The sequence below is a fragment of the Propithecus coquereli genome, unplaced genomic scaffold (genome assembly GCF_000956105.1).
Source record: "Propithecus coquereli isolate 6110/MARCELLA unplaced genomic scaffold, Pcoq_1.0 Scaffold510, whole genome shotgun sequence".
In the NCBI taxonomy this organism is placed as follows: Eukaryota; Metazoa; Chordata; class Mammalia; order Primates; family Indriidae; genus Propithecus; species Propithecus coquereli.
In genome coordinates this window covers 214,250-226,304 of record NW_012150953.1, presented here as the reverse complement: position 1 = coordinate 226,304, position 12,055 = coordinate 214,250, and the positions used below count along the sequence as shown (strand labels likewise).

Below are 12,055 nucleotides of genomic sequence, written 5' to 3'. Positions count from 1 at the left end.
CTTTGCATTATTTTCAAATACGAGTTTCATTGTAAAACTAATACGTGCAGATAGCTCAAAATATCAACAAAGTGTTTGAAAAAGATGTGACTAATAAACACGTGTTTGAAAAAGATGTGATTAATGAACACACAGTTCATCAATGGTTTGAAAATTCCATTCTGGTTATTTTAATCTTAAAAATGAGCCACGTGGATGACCTGAGACCAAGTTGAATAATAATGAGCTAAAATCTATAGTAGAAGCAAATCCATCTCAACCTGCATGTAAATTAACAGCAAGGTTTGACGTTACTATTCCAACAACATTAGACCATTTAAAACAAATTGACAAGGTGAAAAAGCTGGATAGATGGATATCACATAAATTAAACAAGCGTCAAAAAAAAAAAATTGTCTCGAAACCTGCCTGTCTTTGCTATCATAACATAAAGACAAACCATTTCCTCAACTTATTGTTACATGTAATAAAAATAGATTCTTTCTGAAAATTGCAAGCATTCAACACAATGGTTGGATAAAAATAAAATAAATAAAATAAAAATAAAACACAGTCCAAAACCAAATATTCATCAAAAAAAGCTCATGGTTTCTGTTTAGTGGTCCAGCACTGATATTATTCACTACAGCTTCATGAAACCTCGTCAGTTGATTACAGCAGATATCTACTAAAACCAGTTGAATGAAATGATGAGGATGCTTGCAATTGAACAGCTGAGATTGGTCAACAGAGACAGGCCAATCCTCTTACAACACAATGCTCGACCACATGTTACACAAACAACGCTGCTCAAACTACAGAGGCTAGACTTATGAAACTGTCTGTCATCCTCCATATTCACCAGACCTTGCGCCAACTGACCACCACTTCTTCCAGATTTTGGACCACTTCTTACAAGGAAAAATATTCAATTCTCAACAAGCCGTAAATAATGCGTTTTGCGATTTCATCGCCACTCACTCCTCACATGTCTTCACTGTTGACACAAAGAAGCTACCATTAAGATGACAAAAATACATTTATGGTTTAGGCACATACTTTCATTAATCGCACTGCTTCTTGTATAAGATATAATAAACAAAACTTTTGATTCAAAATCGGACATTTCACATTTAATGACGTAATAACATTTCCTCAGTACAGCATCATTTAGAAGCTGCTCTCCATTTAGAGGGACTCGGCTGTGCTCTCTGATGCCTGGATTCATTGCCAGGATGCCATAATACTCTGTCATTTGCACATGATGTGGTCAATCCACTCTAACAGGAATGTGTACTTTTCCTTCGCCAAATGGCATGGCCTGGGAAAGGTACATTTTAGAAAACTTTATTGGGAAAAGTGTTGCTATTCCCTAGTTTTCTACTGAATAATTAAATTCTTCAGTACATACAGAAGCACTTGAGTGAACAATAATGCAGAGGTCATTAAAAATAAAGCAGAATCTGGAAGGGTGATGTGAAGATTTTCTAATTGTTCCTCAGTGATTTCAAAATATGGTATAAGCATGCCTACTAAAAGATTTGCAGATGGAAGGGCTCTTTATTTACTCTCCATCCCATTTCCAGATTCTCCATTAAGAATATATCCAGATACAGACTGTGTTTTTGCCATTCATCCCAAGATGTTATATAACAGACGTGATTTATTAAAGTGAACCCTATTTTTAATTCATGCCAATATTCTCGTATATTTATATTTCCTGAAACAATTGAAAATAAGCACAATAAATTTGAAAATTTTACCATACGAAAATGTTATAAAGGCTTCTATTGGTTATTTGCCATTTCTTGTCTACGAGTCCTGTTTTAGAGTTCCTGAGGGAATACTACATTCTTTGCATATTTTTGAGTTATCACCCACACAAATACTAACATTATTTTAACATGAATTTCCATGGTTTATTGTCTAAAGAGAGAGTCAATTTTTCAGGAAATGTAGTAAACTCTGTGTATAGGCAACATTAGAAAAAGTAGGAAAAAACAAAACAAAACAAAAAAACAGAACCTTTGTTATACTAGTTCTGAAAGATGACATCATAATTTAAGTATTGATAGAGCTCCAAAGATATTTTCTTGGGCCTTGGAGGTTTGGAGATGCCAGTGGATGGAAGAAACAATACAAATCCAATACCTACTGTTATCATATATTTCTTAAACAGTGAAAGCCAACTAAAAACAAAAGGTTGATTTACTTAAATAGTTAACAAAAATTTATTGTAAGAGATATATTTCACTGAATTTACAGTTTCAAGGAACATGGTACAAAACATAGTGCCATCAGCTTTGTCTAAACATTAAATTGGTGCGAATACACAAAAATTAAAAAAAAAACCCAAAGAGCATACTTTACAACATAAATTATAGTACTATAAATATATTTTATGTACATTATACATACTCTTAAGACATCATTTTAATATACAGCATATATTGTATTAATTTTCAAACTATTCAGTGCTTTAATAATATTATATATAAGAAACTTAAGAGTTTATTTGCATCGTTACACTTACAGTAAATGATTTCAGATCAATGAGGCCATATTTTGGCCAGTTTACTTCCACCAGTTAAATAGCCAATTACCCACTTAGATGAACACTTATGTATATAGCAATAGTTTTCATATGAGTATTTTCTTTCCCCGTTATGGTGATGACTAGAAGAGGGGTTGCAGAGGGATGACAGTAGGGTGTGGGGAGAGCAGCGAAGGAAAGAGTGCATGGGGTAAAGGTGGGAAAGCCAGATGGCTAGGATGAAGAACAGAAGCTGGAATGATCGGCATCTGAGGAGGAGCAACGAAAGGCGGCTGGTTCCCAGGACACAGCCTCGGTCCTACTGGTCCTACTGAGATCTGAGGTAAAGATGTTCTGGTGAGAGCTGGGACTTGGGTAAGAAACTGTTGGTGTGGTTGAAGCACTTTGAAGGTTCCTGCAGCTGTGGCTGCCGCGGCAGCTGCAGCAGCTGCAGCATGTTGCTGCAAAACAGTGTGATGGATGGTGGTTACAGAGGTAGAACATAAGGGCTGCTGCAAAGGCAAAGGCTGCAGAGGTGTGCTAGGGGGTGGAAGGGCAGCTGGAGGAAAGGTCAATTTGACCTTGTTGGCCAGCATGTTCGGCTGTATAATGTGGTGATAGACCTCACATGGTAGATTTTTGAATTTGTCATGGTTTTCCAGTGGGATCAATAATGTTTGTTCTGGTAAAGCTAATGGAGCCAGGATTTGCTCAGTTGTTACAAAGGTATGACCACTGACATGTGCTTCCTTGAATGGTAATGGTGGTTGTGTGTTAAGGATTCCTGAATTATAACGTAGCCACTCAGTTGATACCTCATTCATCTTTCCTTGTGGAAGGGCCTCAGCCAGTTCGTAATGGCAAAGATATGACTTAGGCGGTGACTGTCTAAAGTTCCTTTCAATATTAGGCACCTTGAAAGGAATATGCTTTTCATTAAGATTTGTATTCTCACTTCTCTCTTTGTGTTCAAGCAAGGTATTGTCAATTACTTCTTTTGTTGGGGCACTAGCTACATAGACAGATGTGGTGGGATCACTGGAAACCTCTGACAATTCACTAGACGCAATCTCCATTACTAAATGCTCAGTTTCACCATTGGTTTGAGAAGGAAGAGGATCTGTAGGGTGCAAAGTCAGTTCGTTTTTCACTTCGTTGGTTTGTTCTGAGTTCCTTTTGCTATTTGCAACTTCTTGTGGTTTCATTTCTTCTTTTTTGTCTTCACTTGTTAACCTATCCAAATGATTTAAGGGAGAATTTCCTTTCATGGGATGATCGGTGTTTTCTTTGAGTTCTAAATTTTCAAATTCAGTGTGAAATCTGCTTCTTTTTCTCCTTCGTTTCTTTTTAGGCTTACAGGGAGTAACTGAAGTACTTGGTGGCCTCAAAGATTCTTCTGATAAATAATTCTGTTGATTCAAACTTTCATCCGAAGAATAAGAATATGAATGTTGTCTACGTTTTCGATGGAATCTTTCTGATTCGTTCATGAGAGAATTGTAACCTCTTTTAACAGCCTGACTCTGACTCAGGCATTTCATGTCATTTTGAAAAACTAAGCATGTGTGATGCTGGCTACAGCTTGACATTTTGGCTTTCCAACAACAGTAAGTTCTGGAGTATGTTAAATTGTGTTTCCCAGAATGTATCATTGTTGGATTTGATTGTCCATTTAAAAGTAGTGTGTTCTTTTTACAGTGGTTTTTAGAACTAATATCATTGGTATTATTGTATTCGGTATTCCAGGTTTTATGTATTTCTTCATTTTCACTTAAGGAGATGGATGCTGCTTTGGGCCTTTTATCAGGTAACTGATGTGATTCTAATAATTGCTCTGCAGCTAAACTCTGCTTTTCAGAAATTGGTACCAGTAGATTTTTCCCAGTCATATCAGTGTAACTATTCTCTGTTTCCATTTTGCAGCGAGTCTCTGATTCTTTGGTTTTCTGTCCACGATGATGCTGACATAACTTTCTTCTCTTTTTCTTTCTTCTAGTTTTATGGAACCAGTATTCATGAGTATCTTTCAACTTTATTTTGTTGTATTTCTCATCTAGAGTGTGCTGTTTTATTTGAGTTTTAGTAAAATTGTATTTTTCTGTTTTTCTGATCCTACAGGAACTATTTTTATATTTCTGACCCATATTCTCATTTTTTCCAGAATCACAACTATTGGAGAGAATATCACCAGCCAAAAGAGGAGTGACTTGGGTGTATTCATTTCTGCCACCTCCAACTTCATAATCAGAGATTCCTGCAATAGAAACATCCTTGCAATCTGAAACTGGCCTCTTGCAAATGTCTTCTTCCTTCTGCTGAGAGTAAAGATCTTTTAAGGGCAGCTTATTTTTATCTAGATTATTGTTTACTTTAGTGGATTTGAAGTCAAAACATAGAGGATTACAGCTATAGGAAATTGATGGTTCAGTAGTTGTGTAAACCAGCATTTCTGATGGCCACTGAAGAACTGTCGATCCATGTTTGTTAAGTACAGGTACAAATGGCTTACATTGCCTTTTATATAAATCTAGTTTTTTATCTAAGGTTATATTATCCTCTTCAGTATTTGAAAGGGCCAACGTCTCTGGACTGTTTTTATTTTCAACTTTAATGGTAGAGGTTTCATTATTCTTAACATTTTCCTCTGTGGTAGCTTGCACAGCTACGCAATCAGTGGACATATCAAGAACTATGGATTTATTTCCTAACAACTCAGAACTGTTACCATTCATGGGTGTGTCTTCGTTAATAATAACTTCCGGTGGTATTTGATCTGCTACTGGGACTGAATTTTGGCAATTCTCTGCATCAGAAGATAAAGGGAGTTGAAGCTGGCAAAATGAAGATAATAGCAATGTATCCTTTTCACTAGAGACTGCTTTTATCTCTTGAGTTTGAGCAGTTTCTTTGCCAGTGTACATTGCCTCTGGTGGATGAAAAGAGTTAGTTTTGTCCTCAGAGCTCAAAAGCACATCTGTTGGTGAAGATACTTGAAGATGACAAGCACTGGGGACAAATCTACTTTTTCTGCTAAATCCTTTTTCCACAGAGGCATCGTCATTGTATTCAGAGAAGGCTGCAGCTGAGGACTCTAGCTTCACGGATGCTTTCTTTGGAAATGCAAAAGAAAAGCCGATTTTGTGTCTGTGAATTCCCTGGGCTTGATCCCCAAGTTGACTATTTTTTTCTGTGTAATTATTTGTGCTTTCTGGATCTACAGCAACATTAGGAACATCTTTAGTATTCTCTTCACTATGAATCAAAGTATATTTGAAATCTTGCTGGTTATTAACTGAATCCACAACAACTTTTTGGGAAATTTCATTACAGTTTTCTCTCACAGTAACAGTTGTTGACTTGAACATGGGGCCACTTCCAGGAGCACTACAAAAAGAAATAAAAGCATGGGTTAAATAGGGTAGTTTTGAAGAAAAGTAGACAAACACATGTTAGAAAAGTCATTAAAATGTTTTTTTCAAAGTTTGAAATCTTTGTAAGAGAATTACTTTCATATGGTGCAATTACCTTCTGCAGTATCATTTACTTATTGGTTATTTTTGGGATAACTCGGAGATGTTGTCTTGGAGTTACTTTTATAGCTGTTAATAGCAATCTCTAAGATATTCCTACGCTGTCAACCAGTAATTCCTAGCCAAGATATTCTACCCCTGTGGCCTCTTCAGTGAAATTTGGAGTGCTGCAAAATTTTCTAAGGTAAAATTACTTTAATTCACAAATACTTAACATCATTGATGTTATATGATAACTGTGATGGAAGTTGGAAAAAAAAAAAAAAAACCCTTACTCATTACCAGAAAAGCTGGGAATTTGGTTCAATGATTCAATTCAACCCACATTCACTGGGAGTCTGCCACAGCCCAGTGGTATGCTGCAATGCAAGGGTAACTAAGAGAAAGGGCTAGTTTGATGAGAGTGTTGCATCTTTGGAAATTTCTAGTCTCAATATTTAAAATTATTCTGAAGTCATAAATTATATTATAATATACAGTAAATGCAGGATAAAAGACTATTTACTTCACATGTGATTTATCTGGCATTATAGCACACCATAAATAGTCAGTTCTAATTAAAAGAACTCTACTAAAAATCACATAAATATAAGAAATCCCTAAATCTTATCCTTCTGTTAACAGTATCATGTATGTAGAAATTTCCATGCTATTCTAAAAATTCAGATTTTTAGAAGTTATAAATGGACAAAAATTTTTAGTTGAATTTTTTATTTATCTAACAACTAACACAATTTATTGTTCTATTCCTTTATCTACTACCAAGTAATAGCATGACTTCCTGTTTACATAGCTTTAGAAATATAGAATTAATGGGAAAACTGTGTGTGTATGTGTATGTCTCAATATATTATGTGAAATATGTGCTCTATACTGAGGATAATAATTTAGATAAGCAGTATCGCTTTTTTGTACATATCTCATTATAAACTCTAGTTCACTTAATATATTATAATTTACAGTTGTAAATGCTACTTACAGAGCATTAAATTACATAGGCCCCATGATTTTCTATAGTATATACTTGCACTTGTATGATTTTTCACTTATAACCACACAAAGTAAACATCTGGTCAGTATAACTGAATAGCAGTTATGTTTCTTTCTAACAGTTCCATATGAATACATTAAAATTTTATTGTGGATTTTCCAAGTTTGGCATCCCTAGCAATCTTTTGATATAACGACATATCCCATAATACTATATAGTATAAAATAGATTTGCTATGAGATAGATTCGTTATAAATGATAATAAGTGAGGTCTTACTTATTGGGGAAACAAAAGACACTTTAAAATTTTTGAATCACATTGCCCTCTTTTGAATTGTAAAGTCCGAATTACAGCACTGTTCACATCAACATCTGCTCACTGATAGAAGCAGGTCAAAGTTTAAGAGGTATGAACATTTAACAGTCCAGTTATAGTTTATTCACAGTGAAACTAATTTTGGTGTCCTTCTCAAATGCATAGGATCTTCTTGATCTTTTTTATTTTAAAGAGAATTTTAAATGAAAGTTGCCCAAATTTTCATTTAGAAAAATAAGTCTCTTAAAACTCCTTTTGTAAGAATGATACAGTGCCTTGCTCTTTTCTTTAGTCAAATGTTTTGAATTTCACCAAGAAATGCGATAGCTTTCAACTAAGATAGCTTAAATAGCAACATAATGTAAAATTTATTTTTTTACTAACTAAAATTATAGTAATTTTGGCTTTTTATTGAAATGTGCATTAAACAGGTGCTTGCTTAAAATTCAAATTCAAATTACTGTTTACAGCCACAGAAGGCCATGAAAACATTTGTGCCTTATTCTGGGTACAGAAATAAATAGATCCGTGCCCTTTATTTCTAATCCCCCCTCCCTCTTTCTGGTCATGTTTTAAGAACACTAACATTTCATTGCACACTCACCATACAGTTTCCTTTCTTAGCTCAGCCAGCTTGTGCAGGCGCTGGAGTGCCTTTTCCTGTTTTCTTTCATCTTTCCTGGATTTAGATGCTACATTTCGAGCAAATTCCCTTTGTTTCAGTTCTTTCAGCCTCTATTGAAAAAATATAAAAAATGACCAATATTAAAATTTTACTGTTGTTGAAATTTTCCAATACATCATCATGAGGAAAACACAACAATCATGACAATCCACTTCCAACAAAAGCACTTTCTTGCACGTTGGCTTCTGAAAATGCCATATTATTACATTATAGTAAAACTTATATCTATGCCCTAGGTAAATTGAAACTGAAACTTTCATCTCTTCTTATTGATTGTTGGCCTGCTAAGTTTTTCATTATGGCTATAAAGTGTTAGAGTCTTATAAACCCCTAATTTTCAAACAAATTCAACTTGCTTATGTATTTCATTTATTTATGATAAATCCCCTTATATTTTGATGTATTCTATATTAGAAAGTTATCTGGTCCTTTTCATATTTTCTAAGAGTAAATGTCTTATATTAATCCATAAGGCAAATGATCTCTACTGATGTGATTTAAAACAATGCCTTCTCTTAAGTATCAGACACATTTCCTAAACAATTCAAGATCTTGGAAGAAATTAGTATTTTTTTTTTTTTTTTGTAAATTTTACTACACTGGGCATTATTTTTAATCTGTTAAAGGGGCTTATTTTCTGCGTTGATAGCCAGAAAAAGAGCATGTCAACTTGAATAGAATTGATAAGTAGCCATATACGTGGTATGATTTAAGAGACACCAAAGTGGACCCTTGCCCCAGATATTTTCACTATGGTCTTTCCTGAAGACAATGTATAGTTATCAAAAATAATTAAAGTAGTATTTTTTCTGATGGTTCATGTTGTTATGTAATTGTAATATGTCAGATTTTAGAAGATGATTATAAGAGAATAAGACATATACTAGTCACATTTAACAAAATTATTAAAGTTTTAATAAATGCCTTATACAAATATTCTGATTTCCCCTGGGAGATTAATGACTGGTATATAAAATGTTCACTCAATAAATGTTTGTTTAATTATTATATGAATCACTCAGATCCTCCAAATTAGAAATTTTCCATCTATATAAAAAAAGTTATTCTGATTAAATAATATTAGACTCCTGGTGACCCTAGATTTTACATCTTAATTTAATCTACATAGCACCATGTAGCTTAAACTGCATATGACATTTACGTAGGTTTAGCTTCAAATGATCTCTAATATTTTAATTGATGGGATTTATAGAAGATGTACTTGTATGTATGTATACCTATATATCTTTATCTATCTATCTATAGCTGTGTGATTATTCTAGATTATTTTTAAAAATCATACAAAGATATATTTTTTTTATTTCAGCATATTATGGGGGCACAGATGTTTAGGTTACGTATGTTGCCCTTGCCCCCCGCCAAAGTCCGAGTTTCAAATATGTCCATTCTTCGCGTGGTGCTCATTGCACTCTCATACAAAGATATTTTGAGAGTTCTCATTTACATTGACATATTTGTGCAGAGTTTTTTCAAAGTAGAATTTAGACAAAAGATAGACCATGTCAGAAATGTCTAAAGAGTATCAATATCTCACAGAAGTAAGACTTTAGTATCACTACTTTGATATGACTATTGAAAGTAGCTACAATTTTATAATGTGCATTAAATTATTTAATTATCTTAAAAACAGGTATAGAATTACAGTATAATAGATAAAGTTTTACTCCTAAATTTTAGGTATACATAGTCTTGGTCATTTCTATTTCTTAAAAACTTAAAGTAATATTAATATTCATTCAACAGACAATTATTAAGCACTAGCAATAATCACTGTGAAATGGCTGGGTTTTTTTTGAAAATGTTTTTATTTTCATAGTGTGTGCCTGTGTGTGAGTCTGTGAGTGTATGTATGTGTGAGCAAGTGTGTGTGAGTGTTTACGTGCATTTTGCAGAAATAAGGAGAGAACATACACAGGAGGAGAGAACAGCAATCACCAATTGAGGTATTCTTACAGTGCCGTATAAGGACAGACGGGGTGCCCAAAGAATCCCAAGGATGGCTACTAGGGAAAAGTGTTCTAGATCTCTTGAAGGATATAAAGAGTTACCCAGAAGAAGAAGGATCGGATGTTGGGGATGAGAGGACTTATCAGGGAACATAATCCATTTCGTACAAACAGAAATAGCAGCTTGTGTATTCTAAAATATGCATGTAGAGAATTATGGCTAGAGCAGGGTGGGAGTGTGGAAGTGATGAGAATTGATAAATTATAGGGTATAGCCAAATAATGGGGGACCCTGTCTATCATATGCTTCTATCACATCTCCTTCACTGAGAAATACGCTTGCTCTTGAGAAAGAGACATTCAGTCCAGACAGGTAACTTGTTTGGATGTTAGGAGGAGGATGCTAAATGAGAATTTGAAAGGATATAGAAACTAAGTTTTCTGAAATAAATATGTAAAAGAATTAAAGTACCAAGTGAAATAAGGCAAAAAGAAGTTTTAATACTAAAGAAAGAGCTAATCATCAAAGTATTTTTGCTTATTATTTATAAATAGTTTCATTTTAACAAGTACAGATATTTCTTACTAGTTCTTTTGGGAAGCTGCAGGAAGGAAACAAGAAAGATAAACTTTATTATTTTTAATAAAATCTTTAGCATAAAAATTCATTTCTATTATATATTATATATACACATATATACATTATAATAAATAAGATATATGTAATAATAGGGTTTAGATTTCATTAGTAATATAAATAGTGCAGTGCTTCTAATGAAAAGCAAGCCTTTTTTTCTAAATAAAGTATGTGAAAAGCCAGGACTTTCATGATTTACTATTTCAAATTAACCATTATGATTTGAATTAATTCAGTTTCATTGACATAATAGTTGAATATCAAAGAATCAGTCAATTATTAAATGCCAATACTGTCATTTGTAATATAAGTGACTGATTGACATGGCTCTAATCAACCCCAAAATACTGATTTAGAGAACTGGGCAAATCTAAAACATAAATGTCTCAATATTGTAGAGGTTGTCCAGAAGCACCAAGCTACATCCAATTGTTCCCACTAATTTTGATTTTCCTATACACATACTTCTCTTATCTTTGTGATGGACTTCCTGATATCAAGGTAAACCAGCTCATCTAATATTTTGATAATGTTCAACTGCAGAAATTAGAGACTTGGCCAAGTATTCTGTAGAGTTTTGTGGCTGGAATTTACCAGTTTTACTATCTTTTCTTGCATTTTTCTGTGGCAAAAATGAAGTTCCACATCATATTTTAAATATAGTAATTTTGAAAGGTAAATAATAGAAACCAAGTATTTTCATCCTCAATTGATAACATTTCAGTCAACAATGGACCACATATATGACTGTGGTCTCATAAAATTATAATGGAGCTGAAAAATTCCTATTGCCTAATAGTATGGTAGTCAGCATAATATTGTAGTGCAATGCATTGCCTTTTCTATGTTTAGACACACAAACACTTACCATTGTGTCACAATTGCCTGCAGGATTCAGTATAGTAACAAGTACAGGTTTGTAGCTGAGGAGCAATAGGCTCTACCTTACAGTCTAGTTGTTAGTAAGCTACGCCATCATAAGTTTGTATAATTATGTTTGCACAATGACAAACATGATGACACATTGCCTGATGACACATTTCTCAGAATGTACCCCAGTTATTAAGTGACACATAACTATAATCTTCTGAGAATGCCAAATGAAAATAATAAAACTTAAGTTTCACACAAATAAATATACAAGACATATCTATAAGGCTTATGGAACTATCAATGATATTTCAAAAACTTCCTCAACAATTTGCTGAGAATCACTCAAAAGAAATGCTTAGCAATAAATGCCAAAACAGCAATGGCAGTCAGCAAGGATTAGAAAATTAGAAAACTATAAAAAGTAATTTGTGGGAAGATGTGGTATAGCTATTCTATTAAAACATTATAAAGTACAATGGTATATAATATGAAAATGTGCAAATAGCAATTGGTAAAGCATAGAGATCAATATTCTTTGGTTATG

General features: G+C 33.6%; 1 protein-coding gene across 1 annotated transcript; it reads right to left on the bottom strand.

Moving 5' to 3' along the window:
• Positions 1 to 2,186: 2,186 nt before the first annotated feature.
• On the bottom strand, positions 2,187 to 8,080 carry ZNF804A (zinc finger protein 804A). The gene is made up of 2 exons (XM_012656621.1): positions 7,954 to 8,080; positions 2,187 to 5,896 (listed from the first exon to the last, which is right to left on the bottom strand). Exon 2 carries the CDS (start codon positions 5,875 to 5,877, stop codon positions 2,656 to 2,658), a length of 3,222 nt encoding a protein of 1,073 aa, XP_012512075.1. The 5' UTR covers positions 5,878 to 5,896; positions 7,954 to 8,080; the 3' UTR covers positions 2,187 to 2,655.
• Between the last annotated feature and the right edge of the window lie 3,975 nt (positions 8,081 to 12,055).